Consider the following 26,712-nt stretch of genomic DNA (forward strand, 5'->3'; position numbering starts at 1 on the left):
AAACTGCACAAGCATCTGTTCACCAGTTTGCATTCAAGTGATTAAAGAGCCTTAAAAGGTTCTACCTTGCCTTTGGAGTGTAGTCTGTGCATGACTTTGGTGTTGATTTAACGACCAAACAGAACATCGACAACATCAACATGGACTTTTCCATGTCACTTTTGTCACATTAGGATATTTAAAGGAGCCACATCTCTCATGCTCATTGAGTATGCACACAAAGTTTATACTGATGCCATGCTCTAGCTGGGGAAGAAAAACAAACTATAGTTGTGAACTGGGTCTACACTGGAGCTTACCAACAGAAATATATTGAAAAATTAATAAATAACCACACACGTGTGCTCCTCCAACGCTAGTTATGTGAAAGGAACAAGTGAGAGCCAGCTGGCCCATTTCCAGCTGCTCAGCATTGCCCTTACACCTTTTGGGGAAACTGTCTGAGAGCTTCTCAGCTTGTTTCAGTCCAATACTTTGCCTCTATTAACCAAACACATTTTAATAATTTACACTAACTCAGCTAAATCGAACAGGTTAGGAAGAGTTCATGCAAACAACTTCTTCTGAAACGGCAGAAACCTCCATAAAAAAAAAATGGAAATAAAAGTAGCAGCAGACTCAAAGGGCGACTTCTTCCGCCAGAGCTGGGATTTGCAGGGTGTCCCACCTGCACTATGGCAGAAAAAGAGATATCAATGTAATTTTTCAGAGACAGAATATGCTAAGAGTGGTGGAGTCCGAGGTCTGAAACTCTTGTTTAGGAAGGAATACAACCATATTCGAACTGGTCTACAGGATGTAAGCTTGTGTTAAATGCTCTGCTTGACAATACTGGGATTATTCACATCTTTAAATTCAATCATGTGTTTAAATGCTTTTCTGAACTACAGTCCATGTGACAAGATCACCATTTATTCATGCTCAAGATCACCATGTATTCATGCTGTTACTACCAAGACAACATAAGTTACTGTTAAGCCTGATGTTTTATTATCAGTTTCCTTTCTTTTTCTCTACTGGAGCTCTCTCCACAAGCATGTTAGTCCTCTCTAACACCTCTAGCACTTCCACTGCCATTTGCTCATTTTGAAAAAATTCAAGTTATCATCAGTCTAAATTTAAGACCGAAATGAGTTTTAAATAAAAAATGTGGCAGAAAAGGGTACTTATCTAAATGGAATGCTTTCAGACTCATACATTTTAAAAAGGTATAAATTTCAAAAGCAGACACTAAATTTTAATTGCAATCTCAGAAAAAGCTTTTGTATTAATTCACTGAGAAAAATTAGCAAAGTGAAAATTGCTTATTGGGGTTTTCCTTTCTTTCTAGTCATGATACGTATCATAATTCTATATGTGATGGTGACTTTCAGAGGCAGAAGGATTTATATTGATTAAGTGAAGAGGTGGGGGACAAGGGCTGTGACTGGAGACATGCACTCCTCCAAAGACTCTATTCTGTAACACATTAGTGACAGGCTTGCCACAGATAACTCAAGCACGAAGTCTCTGGCTCAGATTTCAGGCTGCTCTTTAAGCCACTCTAGCATCACGGTTTTTACTTTCCATGTAATTTTTCAGTATTGATTTCTACTACTATTAAAGTTCTTGCTTAGTAGCAAATGCATGGTAATATATAATTAATATCCAAAGGTAAAGATAGCGTTACCAGAAAAAAAATCAAGGAAAAGGGTGAGAAGGACAAAGTAATTTTTTTCCTTCAAAAACATTAGTTAGTATATTCCATACAAATGAGGGCTACACATACAACCTACCCCCATGTGGCATGAAGATGTTCCACAGATCATGGCAACTCGGGATGTAATTGGCTCGTTCTCACATGGCAGGTTATAGCCTTTCACATCTGCTCCAATTACTCCTATTAAAAGAAAATGAAAATTCTATTTTAAAGAAAAGCAAGCCAACCCTCACAAAACAGAGCTTTTCCACACACAAATAATCGCCAAGTTTTTCACTCCACTGCCACAAAACAAAGAGGTCTACTTAGTCAAAAAATAAAGCTATTTTAAATGCATTTTTATTCCAGATATATGAGGACACAAGATGATTTCTTCTATATTCATGTTTATCACAATAATTTTAAATGTTATTTTGACTATAAGCTGACCTTTATTCTCTTAGGTAGTACACTAACATGCAAAATAAAAGATTGCCCTGTTGAGAAAGGCAGTACAGTAGACTGCAGATATGTTTATTTGTTCACCGTCTATCATGCATATACTATATGATGTGTTTTGTCAGGGGATGAGTTGGAGAAAGGGGTAACTTGGCAGGAGACTCAAAGGCTGACGGTTTTGCTGTCTTAGCTGCTGCTGTTCTGTCCATGTCGAACCATTTAAAGGAAGCTTACTCCTTCCCTTAGAAGAACTGTGCTTGGCTCTGAGGAGCTTCTGCGTGCAGGACAGGACAAAGGACAAAGTCAGCAAGGACTCAGCCTGCAGCAGAAACTTATACCCAGGAGATACCAGAGAGGAGCCAGAAGCTTGTTTACAGAACAGGGCAGACCTGCAACCAAGCTTCAGCTGCAAAATGCAGCAGCCCAACAAGTAATATTCTTTTGGATCATGAAAGTATTTGCTGAATGTTGTAAAAAAACACCAGGTGTTGCAAGTCAGGATGGCCGAGCGGTCTAAGGCGCTGCGTTCAGGTCGCAGTCTCCCCTGGAGGCGTGGGTTCGAATCCCACTTCTGACAGTTCCCTTTTGGACTGAGAACTGGCTGAAGGGAAGAAGCCAGAAAATCCTGGTCAGTGGGGCTGAGTCTAGTTGGAGGCCTGTATCTAGTGGAGTGCCTCAAGGGTCAGTACTGGGGCCTATATTATTCAATATATTCGTCAACGATTGGGATGAGGGAATAGAGTGTGCAATCAGCAAGTTTGCTGGGAGGGGTGGCTGACACACCAGAAGGCTGTGCTGCCATCCAGCAAGACCTGGACAGGCGGGAGAGTTGGGCAGGGAAAAATTTAATGAAATATAACAAGGGAAAGTGTAGAGTCTTACATCTGGGCAGGAACAACCCCAGGTTCCAGTATAAATTGGGGAATGACCTATTAGAGAGCAGTGTAGGGGAAAGGGACCTGGGGGTCCTGGTGGAGAGCAGGATGACCATGAGCCAGCACTGTGCCCTTGTGGCCAGGAAGGCCAATGACATCTGATGTGTATTAGAAGAGGGGTGGTTAGTAGGTCAAGAGAGGTTCCCCTTCCCCTCTACTCTGCCCTGGTGAGACCACAGCTGGAATATTGTGTCCAGTTCTGGGCCCCTCAGTTCCAGAAGGACAGGGAACTGCTGGAGAGAGTCCAGCGCAAGGCAACAAAGATGATTAAGGGAGTGGAGCACCTCCCTTATGAGGAAAGGCTGAGGGAGCTGGGTCTCTTTAGCTTGGAGGAGACTGAGGGGTGACCTCATTAATGTTTACAGACATATAAAGGGTGAGTGTCACGAGGATGGAGCCAGGCTCTTCTTGGTGACAACCAATGATAGGACAAGAGGCAACGGGTACAAACTGAAACACAAAAGGTTCCACTTAAATTTGAGAAGAAACTTCTTCTCAGTGAGGGTGACAGACACTGGAACAGGCTGCCCAGGGAGGTTGTGGAGTCTCCTACTCTGGAGGCATTCAAAACCCGCCTGGACACCTTCCTGTGTAACCTCATCTAGGTGTTCCTGCTCTGGCAGGGGGACTGGACTAGATGATCTTTCAAGGTCCCTTCCAATCCATGACATTCTGTGATTCTGTGGTTAGTAGGCTACGTTGCATTAACACCTTCTTGTTTAGCTCACCATTGCAAGATTCTGCTATCAAACTGGTCTGCTGGGGTCCATGATTGCCATGGTTATCATAATATTATCATGGCTGGAAGTTATCTAAATAATCAGAAAATTAGGGCAAAAATTTACAGTCTTTACCATTCTGTCCTTATGTCTCTTTATCCTAGCTAGCTTGTAACTACATAGTAGCATAGCTGTCATACACAGAGTCTATTTGTAAGGAAAAAAGGAAAAACAGAAAGCTAAAAGCATGGCTTCTACCTCTTATGCTTTTTTTTTTTCCCCCACTGTTAAAACATAGACATGCACGAGTTTGTATTAAGAATTTTGGATAGGGTTTTCTAAAAGGCCTTTTCCTGTACTAGGCGACACTGTAATAGAATTTTTAGAACGACTTAAAAATATTGTTCGCACTTCAGAGGGAACAAATCTATTAAACTGAATTGTCAGCATATGTTGCAAATGTATTTTCATAAACAATACAAAATTGAAGAGCCTCGTGTTTAGATATTTTTAACCAATCAGAAAACACGCATCCTGCAGAATATGCATTCTTGGCCTTTTTGAAATCAGTAGGATTTTGTCAGTGGCTTTACTAGTGTTCAGAGTTGCTAGAGTCGTCTTCTTTGTGATTAATGGAAGTCAGACAGCATGTAAGTCTGAAACATTGTCATAAAAATGAAAGATTAGATATTTTATTTGCTAAAAATAATTTAATTGCTGTTACAAGTCACTTTCACCTTTAACTTAGCTGGAATTGTTCATATTCTGAGGCAGACTCAACATCTTTCAAAGATTCTCAAGAGAGACTGAGAACAAGTAGTCTGTATATCACACAAACTGCAGGAGAGATTTTAGAAAAGCAGGCAATGCTTAGCATGCGCGCTCTTGGATCTCTTCCACAGAGACAAAGTATTTTAGATACTGTACAATAAATTATCTACTCTTGCTGAAACAATGCTGATGCCTTTTTAAAAGGTGCAATGCAAACGTTATTTTTATGATGCTAGTCCCAAAAGACTGGCCTCCCATACTCACATTGCTATCTGTAGGCTCTTTTAAATTGGTACAAAATATAAGACACAACTACTCAGCTTTCAGTTTTTACTTTTCCATAATAGGTATCAGATGGACTGACAGATGATCTCCACAGCCATAAATATTTCACAATTCTTTATCTTATTTTACTCAAAACTTTGAAGCCTTTATAAACTTCAGGAACCTATCCTGCTAAAACACACTTTATATCCAGCCAAAAGCAGATCTGAACAGTGCGTCAAAAGTTACTAACACTTGAAAACAAGACCTCCATTGGGTCATTTTGGTTTAGCCTGCAGGATACGAAAGAACCCTTTTCATTATTCTGCTGTTACAGACTTCTTTTTAAAACAACCTGCCAAACGTGTACAAGAATAAAACAGGGACACCCATTGGATGGTGATGTCCCACAAACTAATCTAATGCTTACTAATTTACAAGTCGTAACCTTCATACAAACGGTAAACCTCAACATTTCAATACAGATCACAACAGAATAAGCACTAAATACACATCAGTACCTTTTAAAGACAAAAGTTTTCCATGAACTGCAGACTATTTATTTCCGATATTTTCACATTTTAATTCACTGTTTCAAATCTATTTTCTTTTCCTCTGTGTGCCTTTTATCATTATTAAAAGATTAATATGTTTTTGTGCATTGCGATACTTAATATCTGTTGATCAGAACACAGTTTCACTTCCTAGTTCTATTATGTATGTTCTACTTTCGCTTTTCTGCTTTTCCTTCAGGATTTTCACCTCTGTATTCTACACACTGTAGGTTAAACTAGACTTGAAAAAAATGAAGGTTCTTCCTCTTAACAGCTCTGGATGAAGGAGAACTATTTAGTATTTGAGATGTAGCTACACTACTAATTCTCTTTACCTACATTTGCACTTTCCAGCTCTCCTCCTGCTCCTGCTGTCTCTTTCGCTATCCAAATCCAAATATCCTCCTTTTTACTGCCTTTTCTACTAGTTTCCCTATCTATTTATTACCCTTCCCAGATTGAAAAGGATGACTTCTATCCTAGATTTTCCTCTTTTCCCAGGCTCTGGTCCAGTACTGTGTGATTAGCATATAGGTTCTGCCATTTGCGTTACCAACACTTCCCCCCATAAGGCATCTCTCCCTCTCCAAAAATAACCTATATATTCCTTCTCTCCTGGCAGTGGTTTCAGTAGTCTGCTAGTGTTTGTGGTGCCATCTGGGAAAACAGATTCTGATAAACAGGACTGGCAGAAGCAGACTGTCTCTATCCACTGAAGTCTCACTCTGCTGGATGCCAGGAGCTATATATTTCTAGTGTTAGGGTTTCCTTACAGAAGACTACAGAAAATGAACAGCTCTCTGTTCTTCTTTAAATTCAATTCATTGATTCCAGCACATGAAATTTACTGGGCAAACTTTTTGTGCTCTGAATCCAGTAATCATATAATGATGCCAATTAAACAAGGACCCTCCACTGTCATTTTCACATGTCCTGTGACAATCCAATTTTTCAGCAGGTTCATTAGTTCAGGCCAGCTTATTATGACACCCTTTCCAAGAATACAAAACTGCTAGGGCACATAATTTTGAACACATTTTTATGCAATTATGATACTAATTGACACAAAGAGATTTTTAAGTAACTCACAACAGTAGGAACACAACTACAACTATGACACTACAAGTCAGTCTTTATGTAATCCTTTCTGGGGGAACAAGAAAAGCAATCTACCTGATTACTTAATCTCATCAGAAAGAGTTATCAGAGGCAGAGGAAATTGATTTAAACATTTAAAAAGTTACAGGCCACAACTTCTGGAAGAATACGAGATACAAAATATCACAAAATATTTGACACAAAACTGGTACTTTAGCATCAAATCATACTTCATTTAGATCTAGAGAAAAATACTCTGATGAGCAACAGATTTCCATTGAACAGTACTGTTTCAATAACACTGAAACTTTCTGAGGTAAGACTTTTTTCTAAACTATCAAACTAAAAAGCCTCCATTTCCTGCTGAAAAATTACATTGAATTACTTCTTATTGACTGTATTTAGATAATGCCAAACAGCACAGTTGAAGCAATTGAGCCTCACCCAATATATTTCAACACAGTTGAAAAAGAGCATATCTGAATATTGTGCTGGAAAAGAAAAAAATTCTAAGCATCAGGCCTCTCACTCCAGCTACAGAAAAAAAGTCTGAAGTTACAGAAGGGAAATGCTGTGCAGAGGTCAGTTCCCCCTCTACTCCTCTTGGCTAGTTTAGATACACAGTATTTACATATTCTAACTCCCTAGACCAAAAGCAGCAGTTTTATCCCACATTATGCTGGCATAAGTGTATGCGAAAAAATCTCTATTGTATTATTTAAACAAAGCCTGAATCGCTTCATAAAACTAAGAAAGACAACAAACTATGAACAGCCTCAGACATGAAACTTCTCCCTTAGAATGTCGGGGGCGGGTTGTTGTTAGTGGTGGTGTTGGTTGGTTGGTTGGTTTGGGTTTTTTTGGTTGTTTTTTTTTTGTTTTGGTTTGTTTTTTGTTATGTTTTGCCTACCCCTAAAGTTTTGAGCAACAGAAGACGCAAACTCACAGGACATTGACATGCCAACACATTGGTGTTTCAGTTCACAAACTAGTAGAAGTTAATAACCAATTTGCAAAGCCAGCTGAAGAGCAATAAACAGTGATAGCCCTTTTCTACAAGCAGATAAACTAGCAGTTATTGTGAGGGGTTTCTTATTTTAGTTGTGCTATTTTGTAAGAACAGCATGAGAGCAAATTGCTAGATACAAAACAGGCTGTGAGAAACACATCTTTTTGAAATGAATTCAATACATTCCTGTTTCCAAAAATAGTAAATATCTTTCAGAGTACCTAGTCCTCCAGCATGTGCATCAATGAGCGATGCCGCTACTGCAATCCCTTCAGGGAGACCGAGATCTTTTGCAGCTTCTGGTGTTAGACCTTTTCCAACAGGCTCTCCAGGAGACAAGACGTGGTTTCCTGGGCAGACACAAGAAAAACCAAACACCTGTCAATTTACTAAACAGAAAAACAAACGTGTATGTTATTACAAGAATTCCTTTCCTCTCCCTCAAGTTAGCGTGGTATATTTAAAACAAAAAGTGCATCAAAGAACTCTATCTGATTAAGAAGTCTGTCTGTATATTAAATGCAACCACACTAGATCAGGCTGTCCCATAGCAATTTAAAAGTTCAAAAGTATTCAATGTCCTACCTAGCCACAGAGAAAGATTTCACCACAAGCAATTTAATTCCGCTTGGCATCTTTCCAAGAGATATGAAATACTTATGCAGAAATCCCAAGTTCTTGCGGCAGCGGCTGCCTGGGCTGCCTGTGGCCATTCTCTGCATGTGAACAAGAGTCAGCTCAGGCCACGCTCACAACTGCAAACTGCACCTGTTGCACAAGGCAGGCACCAATTTTTATTCCCACTTCCATCCCTTCCAGCAGCTTCTACTAGGAATAAGGTGGCTATAGTAACAGAAATTCAGAAAAAGAAAGTGGCTTAAGCAGCAAATTCGTCCTGTTGCAGCTGATTGCTCAGAGCTCAGAAAATCAAATCTAGATTCATTAAACTTTCAGAATTTAAGGACAGTCCCCAACAGCCTTGTCTCTGGCTGCTGAGTATAACCACAGAGCCTGACAGCTCTGGGAACCACACAAATTTTCCTATTTATCTTAAGATTCGCTGGGTGAGAGGCAGTAAAAGGCATAGCAGGAGCTCCCTGTCAATACCATGGCTTTAAGTCTGAGACTTTGTGCTCATTTAATAGTACCTATCTGTAGCATTTATTCAGTTCAACAAATCTTCTGTGCAGAGTTGACAAATTTCCTTTTTAAAATAATAAACACCTTTATTCACAGGCAAGTCAATTGAGAATGTTATACCTAAAGCACATTCTGCTGTGTAAAAAGGAAATAAAACATCCTCCACAATAGAGATTAAGAGGAATAGAGTATCACATCAGGAACACACTAATACTCATGAGCATAATCTTCTAGGAATACAGTTATACTGTTTTAGTCTTAGATGAAAAGAAGGTTATGATACTAAATTCATGGGTGGAAAACAGGTCTTCAGTTTGACGTATCACTTAGATCCTCGGCTTTGGTGTAAATCATGTTGGTTCTTCACTTTAAGGAAGGTGCCCACATGCTGCAGGACGCAGTGCATGTAGCACCCTGTGATCAGACGGCACACACAGCTTCTCCACGTTCGTTTTTCCAAGAGTTTCTATTCTACTGACAGCCACACCGCTGCCTCTGAAATGCTAGGCTGAATCTCAGACTAGAAATCTAAGTATGTATAGCCAAAACTTTTTCACTTGACTGGATTTAGTTTGGGGCAGTAACCAAAACTCACCATTTCCATCACTCCAGTAGCTTATACAGAGGAAGTAATGATATTAGACTAACTCCTCACAGGAAAAAAAAAAAAAAAAAAAAAAATCTATATTTTATTAATTCTTAGTGTAAAGTCAAAACATTGTGCTAGCTTTATCAAGAGGTGTATCTCTTGCATTTTTTCCCCAACAAGTTTATATTTAAGACAATGTCTATATTACCTTTCTGTTTTTTTAAGACATCAGAGAATAACACTGTAAAAACAAAATTGTCTGCTTCTCCTGACATTCAAAGACCCTGCAGGTGGAAGGAAGTTCAAAAGAGTTCAAGCAGCTAAAACCACAGCTTTTTCTTCAGAATCAGCCACCTGACCTGAAAGCATACAAATACCTTGTATATACAGAACGAGATTAAATTAATCTGAAATAAAATCTCTTCCCAGGCACTCAGTTCCATGGTTGGCTTGTTTATATCAGTCATATTGGTCAAACATTCTAGTGTGTAATTATTATGTGGTTAAACTCCATTTAGGATCAGGGCTACTATTAAAAAGAATGTTTTCCTATTAGCTTCTCAGTTACTGTATTTTTAGCTAATGAGCACTAAGGGAGCAATTTCAGAGATAAAGATAATCCTTTCTTCTATGGCAGCAGTACAAAATGACCCTATATATTCCTTTGGTACTAGTTATATATCAGAACGATGAGCAGCATTGTATCCTCCATGGGCATAAAGTGTGTGAGAACGTGCAGGGATGGGTTTCTTGTGATTTGAAGATGAAGCATAAAAATCTCATATTTTTAAAAAAAAAAAAAAAAAAAAAAAAAAAAAAGAAATTAACTAACAGTGGAGTATGCTCCATCTGTTTTAGGAGTCAAGTTAAACAGTTATTCCTTGACTGGAAGTATTTCCCAACAATCTAGGAAATGACAGCAGCCAGAAGTCACCTGTGACAGGGGTCTCCCGGGTCACCCAACAGCCAGGGACTGCAGAAGAGAGGTGCCAGCAGGGGACTAAAGTAAAGAGAAAATACCGACTCTGCCCCTTGAGTTCATCCTCCCAGCTTTAGAAATCAGTGAAACCTCTGCTACAGCCACTCGGTATGTTCACAAGAAGCTTTGTAAAAGGGAAGACGAAGGCTCTGCATGGGCACTCTTTCTGTCATCATGGAAACTGCCTCCCAGCCCATGCAAGTGTGAGTAAGGAGGAGTGGAACAGGCAGAGCCGTGACTGAAGGGTAGAGACCTGGAAGAGCAATTGTAGTTCTCATGCTTTACTCTTCACTTAAAGACTAGAAAACTCAGCTAAGCAAGAATATGCTTAGAATGTGTAAGTATAAAGCTATTAAATGATAAAATTAAAAACACAAAATGCAACCAAAGAGGAGCCACAATTGAAGAGTAGAGAATGTGAAACAGATTATACTCCCGTACTAGACTGGAAGAGAGTGAACAGATTCTTGAGCAAAACACAGTGGCTTTAGAAGTCAAGAGACAGCTAAGATAAAAAATAAAGGTATTCTACAACTACAGAGCAGCATTTCATCAGCAGGTATTGCCCCCCTGAAATCCCACTTGTCAGGGCAAAGAGGCTGTCAGGGAGGGAGGGAGGGAAGCGGGAGCCGCCTGCGCAGCAAGGCAGGTGCTGAGTCGTATAGGGGCTGCGGAAAAGCGGCACTGAAAGGACCGAGTCTTCTCAAGGCTCCTGCCAAAGTAAATGTATCCAGTCTTTTGTTTACAGTAGTCTCTTGTGCAAGTCATTTACCTTTGCTATAATGACTTCCAAAATTAGACTTAACCAAACAAACCCATAATGTCTGAAGCTGGAGAACTTTCTGTTTCACATTCATCCAGCTGGTTCACTAATGCAATGCCTTAATCCACAACCTTTTCATTTTGTACGAGACAGGCTATTTCTAGCTATTTTTTCCCCTATAAAGTAGTGAGTTTACAAAAGGAAAAAGCTGTCTGAATCCCTTCCTCCTCTTTTATCCTTCTTCGAAGACTAATGTTAGAATTTGCTATGATCAGGTCTTGTTTAAAGAATTTATGTGGTACCAATGACCCTCTAGCTTTTTAGACTGTTACCACAGAAAGCAGCTATTTACCAGACGCAACACACAAGACAGACAATACATCTTCAGTCAACTTTAGTAATCAAAATTCACTGTACTGGCTTACTAATATTTAACAGAACTAGGTACTTTAGGACACAGACCTTTTTAAAAACAACAAAAGCGGAGCGCAGCAGGAGGCCCAGCTGACTCAGCTCTGACATACTCACTGAGAACAGCTTTTCATCCATCGTGCAGAATGTGGCTGCACTTCACATGGGCTTGTATCTGGTTGTGTAAGTGAATAAAAATACATGGGAAGCAAATCAAAAGGAGATGTCCCTTTTCTTCACTAACTTGACACAAGCAAACTTGAACTTGGGTTTATCAATCCATTTTTGAAATCCCAGCAGTCTCTGAAAGAAACCCAACCAAACGGTCCATCCTGTCTTCATTTTACAGCCTCCCCCAAACTGGGCAATCTAAATGCTTTTTAATTTTAAAAACAATACACACAAAAAATATCCTGTTTAATAAGTAATACATAACATGCATTGAAGAAGATACATAGTTAAACAAAATGATGATACATAAGCATCAAAGGAAACAGGACCTAGTCAAAAGAAGCACTCTCAGTCCAAATGGATGTTGTAACAAACAATGTAAGGGATTTTCCCCCCTCGATGCTTTGTTCATTACAAAGCTTCTAGACAATCTCCAGTTTTTCTGTTTTCTAATAATCCCCACAATGCCAAGCATCTGAGATATGCAAGGAATCTGAATAAATAATATTATAACTCTTCTGATACATTGTGTCAACCCTATCTCACCCACAATACATCACCAAATACCTCTTTCAATTACACACAACACTCGCATTTAACTGAGATATGTATTGGTGATTGTTCTACAATTTTTAACCCAGCTGACTAGCAAAAGAAGCACTGAGAAGGAAGCAGGATAATGATGCAGACTATAAAATTATAATATTAATTTTTTCTTAGGACTGACTGCATAGTGGTTAAAGGGTGTTAAACAGTCAGATTCAGGGCTTTTTTAACCTGGAAATCACCTCCATAAAATTTCCTGCTTGGCAGTTAAAAACTTCAAAATTTTCATTCAGGAAAACCAAAACAAATTGTGATATTATAGGCCAGCCTATTTAAAAGGGAGAAAAACAGTTGGTTAAACAAAATCACTTTGGCTTTCTTCAGTTCAAAATTCATCTCTGTCTCTCTGAGCTGCCACAGTAGCTTGAGGCGAATCTAAATTGGGTCCTTTCCATCCCACTCTCCCATACAGTTCCTGCTTTTGGCTGAACTACATCTCAACTACCTAGCATGTAATTACTTAAGGCAGACATATTAGGCTAAATACTGGCAAAAGCAAGTAACCTGTGTGCAGGCAGATCCTGATTCATTAAGCTGAAAAGTAAATTGGTCTGCAGACCATAGGTACCCACTTCAACAAAGACTACTGCTTTCTTGTCCAAATGAAAGAGAGCTACTTCATGTATAAATAATAAGCTTTCCTGGTTAAAGGTCAAAAGAAAAAGAAAAAAGCATTCTGCATCATTGGATCATTAGGCGTGTACATTGATGGACGTGACTGAGTTTTCACTACTAGATTTTCAGCAAACTAGTGCAGAATGAACCCCTCTTGTAATGCCTGGTTCACTAGTCGCTGTGCTTACGTACATGTGGATGTACAATACATGTATCTGGATGTCTTTGTAAGTAACTAGATGCAATGTATTTGCATCCATATTCAGTTACCTGATCTCACGTTTTTGCTTGCAACCAGTAATTTCAATAGGCTGATAATTCACATTTCTGGAACTTTACCATATTCCTAATAGTGTCTCTAAATAAAAGATCATCCACGTAGATGACGTGACTATTGCTGTACTTTCAGAGCTGGGAGCAATCAGACTTTGGTTTGGTACAGTACATCACTAAGATTGTACAGGCAATCTAGTCTGTATTAATTACGGATTACTACTTAACGGAATGTTTCTTATTACTGGATGTTTTTTAATAATTCATATGATAGCAACGCCTCTTTGAAGAAACAAATCATCTTTTTTCAAAACCAAAAGAAATAACAGACCAAAAATAACCTAATCAGCTGCTGAAAGGATGCTTTTGAATCCTTCAGCTGAGCTTCAGATACCTGCACAATCTTATTCCCTCCAAGTTTACACAGTATCCTGTTCTAATCCTGTTACTGGGAAGATACTGATGCATTATAAAGGCTTCAGAAATGAGTCAGCAGAGCAATTACAAGGATTGAGAAAGATGACAATTCACATAAGGGTTTTGGTGAAAAACCTCAAGCAGTTCAGTGTTTTCCTTTAATGTAGAAAATAATTTCAGTGTGTACAGGTCAAGCATGTCACTGCAGTCTGCCAGACAGGAGTAGGAAGTAAAAATTCAGAAGAAAAATAAAGTGTATTTTTAATTACTTCATTAATTTTGAGAAATGACAGGAACTAACAATCAAGAACCTTTAAGTCTGAAGTGGGCTTTCCATCACAGGAAATTATAAAATCAAGATTGGTTCTGAGATACACTTTAAAGTATTTAAACACTAATTTTAGGGAGTCCAATGGCCTCCGACTTGGAGGAAGTCAGCAAATAATTTGAAATAGTCGTTCTGGTTTTGTGAATCGTGACTCATAAAGTAGTCATCTCTATTTTAAAAGTGATCCCAGCAAAGGAAAAAAAGTTGATAAACAAATCAGTACCAGGGAGAGGAATAATCAGGCAAAAAGAAGAAATGACCCAGAACTGTTCTGAGAAATGTTTTATTTATTTTCTAAGAACTGTAAATGGAAAAAATAAGAAGGGATAATATTTGAGAAGTTTAAATACTAAACAACCACAACAGGCTCAAAGTCTGCTCAAAGCTGCTTCTATGACTATTAAAAACAGAAATTCAAAGAAAAAGCTCCTCATTTTCATTCTAGAGAGAAAGTTCACAAGTCCACAATGTTGCTAGAGTAGAAGAAAACGCGATTCCCCAGACAGAGCGTGAGATCAGAACTCTAGAAGCAGACAGTGGGAATTTTTATAATTATTATTTTTTGAAAGCGCTAAGCTTTTAGTATTTGTTGATCCAATCTATGACAGAGCCTGAGGATGAAAGAATACCGCACAATTCTCCCCACTTCTTGCAGCAGGGAGGAAGAAGAAATGGAAAGGTACCATCCGCCAGCAGGACTCAGTCTGGTGATAAGCAGGGTGAATGATGGTTCCCCGCAGTGGAAAGAGTAATGGAAAATGTCACCCTGCACACACTGCGAAGAAATCTGAGCTATCCGAGTGTAGCCTATTAAAGAACAGTTATTGGAAAGAGAAAGACTATCTCAGGCTGAAGAAATCAGCCAACAGGACACTCGTGAAATTCAAAAAGGGAAAAGCAAAGTTCTGCACGTAAGGTGGAAGGACCCCAAGCACCAGGACACGCTGGGTGTAACTGGAAAGCAGCTTGGCAGAAAAGGACTGGGAGGTGCGGTGGGCACCATGTTGATCATGAGCTAGCACTGAGCCCTCGCAGTACAAGCAGCCAGCAGCCTCCTGGGCTGCGTTAGGACAAATGCCACCAGCAAGCAAAGGGAGGTGACCCTTGCTCCCTACTCAGGAGGCCACATCTGAAGTGCTGTGATTTATACTGGGCTCCCCAGTACAGGAGAAACATGGACATATTGGAGCAAGTCTATAGAAGGACCCCAAAGATGACAGAGGTATGTCACACAAGGAGAGACTGGAGACTTTAAGCCCAGCAAGAGAAGGTCTGGAGGTGTATATACAAATATCTGATGGGAGAGAGTAAAGATGATGGAGCAAGACTCTTCTTAGTGGCACCCAGTAACAGTACAAGGGGCAACATGCACAAACTGACATACAGAAAACTACATGTAAACAAAAGGAAAAATGGTTTTACTGGAGAAGGGTGGTAAAGATACTGCAACAGGCTGGCCAGGCAGATTTTGGAGTCTCCACCCTCAGAAATAATCAAAACTCAACTGGACACAGCCCTGAGCAACCTGCTGTAGATAACCCTGCTTTGAGCAGGGGGAATTAGACTAGATCACTTCCAGAGATCCCTTCTAACCTCAACAATTCCTGTGATTAAGTGATCTCAAGATGGAAAAATATAAAATAAAAAAGAAATCACATGAACGTGTAGCTTTGCTGAGAAAAAAATGTTTCTAACTTCTTACTGCTGAATCATATATTATGAAATAATGCCTCAAGCTCTGAGCAAGGAGACACCTAAAACCTCTTAGCGTTGTGCCAGTTTCAGTTACAGAACTCTTGGACAGACTGAAATGACAGGAAGACAGAAAAATGTTAACATATTTGGAACACTCTTCAGTTGTAAATTCCATGGATTTGACAGCACGTAAGTGTAAATATCCTCTAGTTAATCCTTTTAATTTTGTTTGAAATTGTAACACGTTGTAATTTATTTGGGATAGCAAAAGACCAAAGCAAGACAGATAAAGGGACCCCATACTTAGAAGAACCCTTTTACTTATTACTCTCTACCATTTGCAAAGTATGGTGCTTAAAGCTTGTTTTTACAATCAAACTCTATGAAGAACTGGCAGCTACAAGTTGACCTGAAAAAAAAAATCGTCACCCCTTTCTCTCAGCTTTCCAGGAAATCCCTAATATACTCCAGAGCATCTGGCATCAAAGACCTTGGAAGAGATAGAAAACTGGCAGAACTAATGGATTGACCATTCCCCTCACAACTGCTGTAGTGTAAATTAACATTGACCAAATCCTCCATCTTCAGCCTAAATGTAAATAAATGAGTAGAACTTCCAAGCATTAAAATTGACTACTTCTGATAAAATACAATATTCAAGTGTAACAAATGAGGTACACAATGCCATTATCTTTACTAGTTTTGTACGTGGAAGTAGACACTGGCAGATGCAAGAATATAACCATTCGTATAATAACACGTTCAGTAATAAGCAGCCTGCTGTTTTGTTGCTTGTTTGAATGCCTAAAGGAACACAGAGCTGCACCTATGTGTGAAAACCCAGCAGAGTAAGAATGATGGCAGATACCAGGCAAGAGAGTCACAGCTATCTCATCAAAGTCCCAAATCATACACAGTTTTCTTTGTTACTAATTTATGGATAAGTACTACAAATGAAAAAGCATTAGGAAAGAACATCCAATCTTAAAATTCCACAGATCCTTCTTTTCAGGGCATTCAAAAATGGCATTCACAAGGGACCAGGTATACGAAAACATAAAGCTTCCAGTCCCCAATAATCCTGGAATTAAGGGAAGAGTTACAGACAAGAGACAGCAAAGTACTATGGCGGTACCCTACCAACAGTCAGAGTGCTGGGACAGGGAGGGTGACATTATCATACTGATGTATGGAGTAAATACCATTAACCATAAACACATTGTAGAGTCATGTCAAACCATACATAAGTGGAAAAAAAGTGTCAAAATTTTAAATAAATAAATATATATACACACACACATACATACATACATACTGGAGATGGACTGAAGCAATCTGTGGAAAATAGGAAGCGTTCTTTCTGAAGGTGGCTAAGAATGAGTGGGCAAAACATCCAGAGTGGGATTTAGGTAGAGATGCATAAGGACCAGTGCGTGGTTTAAGAAAGTTTATCATTTTGTGAACAGGATTGTTGACGATGGTTGTCTACAAAACCGTATCTACTGCTATCACAATCTGTCCATGCAAGAGTTATATTCATTAGCATATTACTTTCAAGAACTCAAAGTTCAGGCAAGCACTGAATTTCCACAAAACTTCTAAGATTTAAACAATCCAAATACTCTTCTCAGCTTTGCCTCAGGTGTTCACAATGATCCCACATGTGTGAGCTGTGTATTTATTCACTTTTGAGCATGTGGTTGTAAATTCCTAGTCAGGAAAATCCGGGAAATGGGTTTATGAAATCCTCATCATGTTGAAGGGCTATATTTCCAAGCATTAAGCATGCTTTTCATAAAAATACTTAACTAAAAACCAGTGTGCTGCTCCACAACAGAAGAAAGAAGGTGAAAAATATCCCTTTAAAAAAGATAGTAGTTTAGTCTTCAACACACAATCTACAAGAACAATGAAACATATTCTGCAGTACCTGCAATGCTCTCTTGAAACAAATGCCATCTTGAAACAAAAAAAGACCTGGAACAAAATATTACCATTCAATAAAAAAATCATTATTTGGTCCCTTAAGTAGCCCCTGAAGTAGAGGGCTGTGGTGAAAATTTATCAAGCATTTTCCTCCAAATGGACTATATGCTCCAGTACCCTAAGAGGTCTATAGTACATGAAATTTTAACAGAATTGTTAATGTCTTTGTAAGTTTTATAATACCACAAAGAGATACTCATCATGTGCTTTCACCACAGCAGATAGATGCTAATGCCTATAGTACACAACACTTTCACAGTGGTTTTGAATACAAGCCATCTTCTACTCTCTTGGTGGGCAAATTAATGGCATCAATAAATTTTGTAGTATCTCCAGATAACACTCTTTAGCTTCACAAACACGATCAGTAAATTCATGATGTACAGAAGGGACCAGAAATAACTTAAGTGGATTCCCTGAAAGATTAGTCTACTCTGAGAAACATGAAATGTCAAAGGCCTGGGAATTTTCATATGTGAACCCACACCTTGGTGTGCGAAGGGTTTGTGGAAGATCCTAAAGGTCATATGTGAGTGAGGGTCTCCCTTATCAACAAGGTCATACGTTAAGTTAAACTGAAACTAAAAGAAGCATACTACCTGGAACCACAAGCACCACTCTGATTACAGTAAATATCTTTTTAAAGGGCAAGACATTTAAAAAGTGATATTTAGAAGTGTATTTATCAGAATAAAGAAACATGTATATTAAAGAAGTTGTTTTCAGGTAATTTCGGTAAATATTTCCAGTGTCACGAAAGTGAAAGGTACTTCAAAAAAAAGTCTAGTCATAACTATGCATCTATAGTTCCCTCTGATTAGAAACAATACTGATTTCACCAGACATTAAAAAAAAAACAAACACCAAACCACACACCACATAGCTTTTCTAACTATTATAAACTGGTGAACTAGATATTTACTTTTGCTACAGTAAGAAAATTTTACTAATTTTATCTTAAGATGTTTTGTTTAGAAAGAAATGATGATTCAGAGCCTGTTAATCTCTCAGGAGAGATATGTGAGAAAAATACTCTCATCTCTCTTTAAAGGGGAACGTGCAGGCATTAAAATACATCCCTGTATTTGAGCTAAACAAATCTCGAGCAGACTTACATGGACTTTGGACAAGCTTGAGAACAGAAAAGGAAATTCCAGTAGAATTATTTCAGACTTGTTCAGTTTTTGGTTTTGTTTTCATTTTCGGAGTTTTTGACCATGTACAATCTCCCTTCAACCTACTCCTACCTCGGTTATCTGGCAGTTTCGAGTTCCTTAATCTGCAAGCCAGCTAAGTCTCCTGCTTCAAATTCTTTTCTGTCAGCTCTAGCACACTACAATGTGCTTCCTGGCGCACACTGACTGTTTGTCCATATGAGTTACTTAAATTGCCTTCCTTTTGTATAATGTGCTGAAGTTAACAGCAGCTGAGACTTAAATTATAGGACAGCACCCTGAAGCAATCTTGCAAATATAGCTTGAGTTGAGCTTGTGCAAGGAGCAATCCTGTGTTCGCTGGGCTCAGCATAGCATTTGCAGGCTCCCAGGAGGAGGTCCATGCAGCGATGGTGCCCGGTCGCCAACACCAACACCTTGGGAGCTGGTAGGACTGAGTCTACCACTAGAAAAAAACATTCCAGCTGCATTTTGACCAATGCTGCTCAAGTGGCTGAATGGCACTTTCCTGGTAGGTGGATTTAGACTGTTCTGATTAATTCAAACAAAGTTGCGCTTATTCAGAGTGCTCCTCCCAAGTACAACAACGCTGACCACTCATCAAAACAAGGAAGCCCCCCCCGCAAGTTTCATTGGAACAACACTACCCTTCACATTTTCCCATGTACAGGGACACTGATAAGATTAAAGCACTTCCACAGCACACAGCAGAGAGCTCAGCACTGTTGAGTAGCTTCTGGGCAGCGAGTGAGGTGCTTTGTTTTGGTGCCTTTTTGTCTCCTTCTGAATCTTAACTCTTCCAAGAGGCTTCAACAGCTGCAGTTTACAAGGTAAACTCAAAGGAATGAAGGAGTAGTTGCTACCTGGTTTGAATGAATGAAGGTCACTCTCCTGCTTTTTTGTGATTTTATCACACAGCTAAATATAATGCATGTAACTCTATCCTTTTTAAAAAAAGGCAAGGTTAGACAAATGGCCATGAAAAGAAGCATATATTCTACCCAAGGCCAGGTTTCTGCATTATTATGCAAAACTACACCTAAGGTAATCAGCCCATGAATCTGAAAATCTAAGGTCTTCTCAAGGTGAGAAAAAGCTCTTTAGAAGCTTCAAGCCTACAGTTTGGTGCAATTCTGGAGCTCAGCTTCTGCTCCTCCAATTCCAGTGGAGATGCACCCAGGTATTGTACAGTTCGTTTCTCAAAAATCAATGCAATTGCCCAGGGAACCAGACACTCTCCATTAACTCAGGGAAACATTTTTGTCTTGCAAGAACCACCTATCAACTGAAGTTAATTTCCTGATTTATTTCGTAAGCATTATGTTTCAACAAAAATGTAAGCCTGATATTAGAAACTAATGATTTTTGTCTTGCTAAATGTTGAGCCATATATAGATTAGTTTTATGAGGCTTCCAGCACAAGAAAAGGCCCTTTTTATTAATGGCTACTTCATCATTTAAAACATGCATGTTTTGTTTCTTAAAATGGCAAATTGCTTCGCACTGTCCTTGAAGTGCATTGCATAAATATTGTATCAAAGCCTTAGCTTACACTTCATAAATTATTTATTTTAAAAATACTCTTCCATGAGACTACCAGCTGCCAAGATGTTCGCTTTTCTGGTAAAAACATATATTTATTGCAAGCCTCATGTTAATTTGTTGAAGATTTGCTAAAAGCCACATGTAACAGATGCTGTAAGAATTGTATTCAAATTAAAACCTCAGGAAGCTGAAAGCCTAAGACTCCTAGTAAGTTTTATACTTTTGCATAAGCAGTTTCAGTTGCAGGGAGAAAAGCTGAAATCTGTTAAAGGAAGCTTTTAAGTACAATTTTCTGTTAATCTGGAAATGACTTATAGCCTATTTTGTGATAGTCAGAAAAGTTTAGAGATTTCATTACATTTCACTTCACTACAGTTCTCCCTACGCCATTTCCATTTCATGCTGTTGCATTTAAACTGCTGTACAAACTTGTCCAGAGTGCTAGACATGGGAAAAAAAAAAAAAAAAAAAAATCAAAAGAAATTTCATATAATTAACTTTGATGAATGAGCATACTTTAATTCATGCCGGGTAATATTCTTGTTAATGACATGTCTGCTTAGGACATCCATTAAAAGTCCATTAACTTAACAGGGAAAGTCTAATATAGTTATCCTGGAAATTTTCTGGTATATTAACATTATGGACTTTTAATGAATATCTGCTGTAGGATTTGCTATTAGCAAGGCTACTATTCTAATTAAACTTAGGCTCTAAGAGAGTAAAAAAAAAAAAAGTATGAAGACAATAAAAAGCAGAAGTAGCACTTTTTTTAAAAAAAAAAAAATACTATAAGGGAGATTGGTACAAGTCACAAAACACGCTATCAGTAACAGCTATAAATTATTATGTTGTGGCTATTTTTCATAGCCTGTCATCCAATATACCCATATCAGGTGCTTCCTTCATGTAATCATTTGCTGAGGATCCCATTTACTCCTCTATTGTTGAGTCTAAGCAGTACTGAAAGGCTAGCTAGGCCCTTCAGAAGGGTAGAAGATACATCATTTAAACAGTTTCTCAAGAGAATATCAAGTAAAAAGCATATTTAGGAAAGCTGTTACCTATGGGCATCCAGCCTTGTTATCAATCCATCTGAAGCTTCATCAAGTCCTGCTGACATTTCTGCTGACGTTCACAAAAATACAGCAAAAGATCTACTTATATCTTTTTACATGTGTATCTCTTTTATATATACATAACTTTATGTGGACATAATGAAACAACCTGCTGATATACCTATTTTTTCATACTTATCCTTCACCAAATCTTCCAAACCAATCATTTTCCAGAAACTGTCATCCCAACCACCATCTGAAGTGTACGTCCACTTGCACACTACTGTACAGAGGGACCTAGAAAAGAGATAACATGGGCATAGAATCAGGCAAACAAACACACTTGGTTTTCAATGTGTGACTAGAAAGAAGCTTGTGCAAAATGATCTGTTCATTCACTGGTCAAAAATTCCAAGCATAATGCTAACATCAAAAAAAAAAATGGTTACTGTTTGGAGTGCATATCCTGAGATACCTTAAAAGGACCTTATGTTTAAGATTCTTCTCTGCTGAAACAGCCCATGGTCTGGCCACTTCATTGCATACATCAGTCAAATAACAGGCCATGTATATGCCAAGAAGACAGCACAGCATGAACAGAACCGCTCTTCAGCAAGCAGCTCAGAGGAAGATTCCTGCTTTTCCAGGTGCGACCTCACCTAGGTGTTCCTGCTCCAGCAGGGGGATTGGACTAGATGATCTTTTGAGGTCCCTTCCAATCCCAAACATACTGTGATACTGTGTGATACTGTGATACCTAAATAGCAATGTTTTGCACACTGTATGTCCTCAGAAAAACATTGTATTACTTATGTTCAAGCTAAATTACAACTATGGGAGATTATATATGCACTGATAATTAGGTTAAATGGCATCGCAGGTACAAAATGCCTTTATCAGGTGAATATGTACAAGGAAAACCACATTCAATAGAGCTTCTGCACAGCACGTGTTCAGGTACCGCTGTCATTAAGTCTGTGTTTCAGCAGAAGCCGATGACAATTCAGTGACATGCTGAAACAGCATCAGCCATGAAACAACTGAGTGTGATATTAAATTCTTCTTTTAAGTCTAATTCCTGATAAGCTAATCCTGAACTTCAGTGTGACAATGCAGCATCACATGTGACGTTACCATTAAAACACAGAAATAGAAACTAGCAAAGAAATCAGCAAACAGAGAAGCTATTTTTATTTACTACGTACAAATCAAAGGAAAGGCTTCTAGACACTGATCGTGTACACACAATAAAGTCAAATAAGAAGAGGAAGAGCCTTTCCACGCAGATGGAAAACTATCTAGACATTGGATTCACCACATTTTGGGAGCTGACAATGAGAAACAAGGATGGACAAGCAAGGGCATACTTCTCAGCAGGTGGGACAGGTAAAGGCTCTGTTCTCAGTGTCCATCCTTTTATGTGACACTGAGCAGACTGGATGATTATATGGACTGCCCATACTGCCATCTTCTCACGCAGGACAGAAATTTATATTTTAAAGGCATCATCTTTCATTTCCTTCTGTTCTTTTGGAGTGACCATGTTTTTACAACCAGAGGACTGGTGATGTTCATTCACAATCCTACTGTCACAAAGAGCAAAAAATGCACCTTTCTAACAAGAGAATTTATCAATATTACACATTTGAGGGAAAAAAAGAAACAGAGATAGCTATTTATATCCTTAGAAATAGTGTGGACATTATTACAGGGTTACTCTTCAAACAATTTTGAACACCCTCTCGCCCTTTTTTTTTTTTTAAAAAAAGAGTTTTAGATCAGGCAATTACAATTCGGTGTGCGGTTTGACAACAGGAAAGCACATGACCTGTAACTACAGCAATGACAATGTCAATGTAAGAAGTTCCAATTACCAAGGATTTAAAAGACCAGCACATAAATCTAGTTAGGACCTTCGACAAAAACTGGGTCAATAAATAAATTCCTGGCTGAAGAAAATACTGGGAAAAAATAAACATTTACCTCAAATCAGCTCAAACTTCTCATTAAAAGGAAAAATATTTGAAATAAACATCATTTCATCACTTCAGGAAAAATTTAGACATGAAGAGTGAAACAATAATGCATCAAGTTTTCCCAAATATGGTAAATACCAAATAATGACAATTTATCATGAGAACCGACCATGTATTTTTCTAATTAGATGGATGCTATGAACTATTGCCACACCCTTAGAACTGCTCTAAGGCTGAGAGCAAAATGTCACAACTCCTCACTTGCAAAGATCACAAAGCAGCTCCTGAGTCTCTGTGCTTACCCAAAGAAGAACTGGAGCAGCCTTGCTGGACTCTGAAGAGCATGTTTTGAACACTCCAAGGAACACCACATTACACATATAGTCCCACTGAGACAGTGGGAACAGGGACAGAGCAGCCCTTGCCAATCCACTGAATTCCAGCATAAGGGAGCTCTCTTACTGGATATGGCTGGACTGAACATCCTCTCGTATGAAATGGCTGTAGGGCTGTGAGCATTTTCATCCTTCTTGTGTAGATCTATAAATGCAAAGTGCTTACAGAAAAAAAGATGATGAAAAAAAAGATGATTTCTAGTTGAATTTTTAACACAATATAGAAAGCACGGACTGTGAATTCTTCCCAAATTAAGTGGCAGATCTGTAAGTGGAAGGTTCTGAGAAGAAGACCAACTTCAAATCTGAGCTAAAACACTAACCGATTATGTTGGTAGGTTTTTATTTTCATGCCCATGAGAACCTTAAAACCCTTGTAAATGCAGCCCAAGTAGTTACGCTTATCTGGGATTTCAGCTGCTTATTCCACCCTTGCTCCTACTCAATTGTCATGTAAAAATTACATGTTTAATTGAACAATAGAGCTTCATACAAATCCTTAATAGCTAAGAGAATGTATTATACTATAGAAAGGCATTCTGGTCTCTTAGATAATAACTCAAGAAAAAATTTTAGATGCCTGCAATGACGGATTAACTTCACTACATTCTTCAAAAGAACCTGGTTGTGTTCAGCTCCAATCCCTACCACTTACTTGATGAGGTCCTCTAACACTTACTCAGCTGCTCGATTTTTATGTCTTAAGAGAGCTGTATGTACATGTAGAAAGAGTAATTTGTTCCTGGTTTTTCAGCTTTGAATACGAAGGGCATATACACATATTAGCTTTACAGGTAGCTGCTCAGAAATTCTCCTCCAGAGTATCACTCTAAGAAAGTGACAGTGGGACACTCAACTTGGAAAAACGGTATCCAGAAAGACATTATGGAAAAGTGGAAGCTATGGAACCAAATCATTACTTCAACAAAGAAAGTCTCAACTATAGAAGATTTTGTATTTCACAGCAACTCCTAAGTGTTTTCCAAACCATTTGGCAGTATTGCCTCAATTATTTGGCCATAAACACCACACTAGCACTAGCTAAAGCTGGATGAACCAGAGGGATAGAAGTAAATGTTTCTCATACTTCACTACCAGGATCAACTGGGTTCCAAAGGTGCTGAGTTAACAGGCGATCACTTAGGCAACAGTCCTCTCCCAGCTCCCTGGTCTAATACAGCACTTAAGCAAACGTGACGGTGCAGAACCCCTCAGAAGCACAGACCAGATTTAGCTAGGCTGAAATACCATTAAATTGAAGACTGTTTTCCTCAAGCGTACTCCCCATACAATGAAATGAAAGATTGCCTCTCTTTTGCATGGAAAACTTATTTTATTTAAACCAGATTTTCAACAGGAACATGATTATGTCTAGCATTTCTTACAAATTCTAGTCTACAATGAACTATAGGACTTTCTTGCATAAAACAGCCTCAAAAAAAAAAAAAATCTCTGCCACATTCATTACAAAGTAGATTTGGCTGGGCACAACATATTACACAATTCTTTCTATTACTGTCTAGCTCTGAGTTTTTGCACATCTCTTCCTAAGGACTGACTGTGGATGTGCTGAAGTCTTGTATGATCAGAATGTCAGCACTCTGAAAATCCCACCAACAGCTATGTCCTCATAAGAAAACCAGGACATTCAGGGAGTCTGTAGTGGTTGAACACACACTGGTAATTCCCAAAATGCTGTCTGGAAGCAACTGTTTGTCCCCACTAACCTTCAAAAACATCCAGGGCAACTACATTAGTGGCAAAAGTAAATTTGGTGTTCAAAGTCAGTTGATATATGGCTCTTGCCGCATTGTCTACCCATTCTGAGTATTATCTCACACTGCTGTACTTCTTGGAGAGAAATAGATCAGATACAATCAATAAAAAATGGGAAATATTGCACTTAGTTATCACCATCAAAATGTATCTAAAAGATCACGTCACAAAAAACTTCTCCATACCTACTTAAATGTTGCCAGGGCTTTACACTCTGGTCTGTTCTTTGCTGACACCAACTCTCACACTCCAAAAGGGATAAAGCAAGGACACGACCCCCAAATCTGCAAAAGTTCTGCCCTGCCTGGGAGAACACTTGCTATTTTTGACAACAAAATACAGCTGGGGGGTGGAAGGGGGAGGATTCCATAACTGCAGCGGTCTCTGGAAGTCATCCTAGTTATGAGTATAGACTAATGTAACAGGCCTACTAACAAAGACAGTTAGCATAAGAAGCATTTTTTTCGCTGAAAAATAACCCCATAAGGCATTTATATGTGACCTCCCATTCAAGAGGGCTGGTACAATACTAGTTAGACAGGAAAATGAGTCAATCTCCAGCTTTAATGGCAGAGAACCCTGTCTTAACCATCCGCAAGTGAATGGAAGCTTTGCTCTTGATTCCAAAGCAAGTGGATCTGCTTGATTCATCCTAACTGCTCACGAATTAATTAAAACTCCTTAAGATAACTAATTTTGCAGGTATCATTAACAGTGTAACAGTTTAATCACAAAATATGCTCAATTGAACACTTTCACGAGAGTGATGCAGCAGCGATGAACTGACATCAAGTCCACCTGCTGCAAAAAACAAAGTCCTACAGATGTTGGGATAGCGTTTAGTCAGGTCCCAAAAGAAACAGCATGCAGTAGGCTAAAGTAACTTTCTGTGTTCTGTTGCGTTATTTATTTAAAGCTACAAAGAATAATCAAGAACCAAGAAAGCTGTATGATGTTCAGAAGGCAAGAAGGAGACCTGAAACAATGGAGTGTGACTGTCAAGCATCAAACATGTTTTTTCTCTTCTTCTGCAAGCTTCAAATTTAAAACAGATTTTTGAAATCAAATAGAAAACCAGGGCTTAGGTTCTGCTCAAGTGAACTTCTCCACATGCTTACATCTGGACCAAGCTGTCAGTGTCCTCCCAAATTATGCACCCCACAGTCTCGAGGGTTTTTTTAAAAAAATGAGCAATTCACCACTCTAACACAGTCACAATTTGACAGTGGTTTTTGCAAAAATGTTCCAGACAAAAAAGTTGAGACACATACTCCCAGCATCCAAGGTTTATATCAAGCAGAACTGGGCACTGGTACTGCAAGAGCCT

At 38.7% G+C, this 26,712-nt stretch overlaps 1 protein-coding gene and 1 non-coding gene across 43 annotated transcripts in view; one reads left to right on the plus strand and one right to left on the minus strand.

The window, feature by feature from the left end:
- Positions 1-26,712, minus strand: part of FGGY (FGGY carbohydrate kinase domain containing) — a 309,627-nt gene that overhangs the window by 65,400 nt on the left and 217,515 nt on the right. For all 42 annotated transcript variants that reach the window (XR_010474282.1, XM_065072026.1, XM_065072063.1 and 39 more), the window contains 3 exons: positions 21,420-21,535; positions 7,709-7,837; positions 1,776-1,879 (listed from right to left, as the gene is read on the minus strand). Coding sequence is in view for 41 of the 42 variants with exons in the window: in XM_065072026.1 (XP_064928098.1) it covers positions 1,776-1,879; positions 7,709-7,837; positions 21,420-21,535 (349 nt within the window). In the remaining variant the exon portion in view is untranslated. The remainder of the gene's footprint in view (positions 1-1,775; positions 1,880-7,708; positions 7,838-21,419; positions 21,536-26,712) is intronic.
- On the plus strand, positions 2,632-2,714 carry TRNAL-CAG (transfer RNA leucine (anticodon CAG)). Its single transcript has one exon. It is a non-coding gene; the product is annotated as a tRNA-Leu (tRNA).

The sequence above is a fragment of the Columba livia genome, chromosome 8 (assembly GCF_036013475.1).
Source record: "Columba livia isolate bColLiv1 breed racing homer chromosome 8, bColLiv1.pat.W.v2, whole genome shotgun sequence".
Classification (NCBI taxonomy): Eukaryota; Metazoa; Chordata; class Aves; order Columbiformes; family Columbidae; genus Columba; species Columba livia.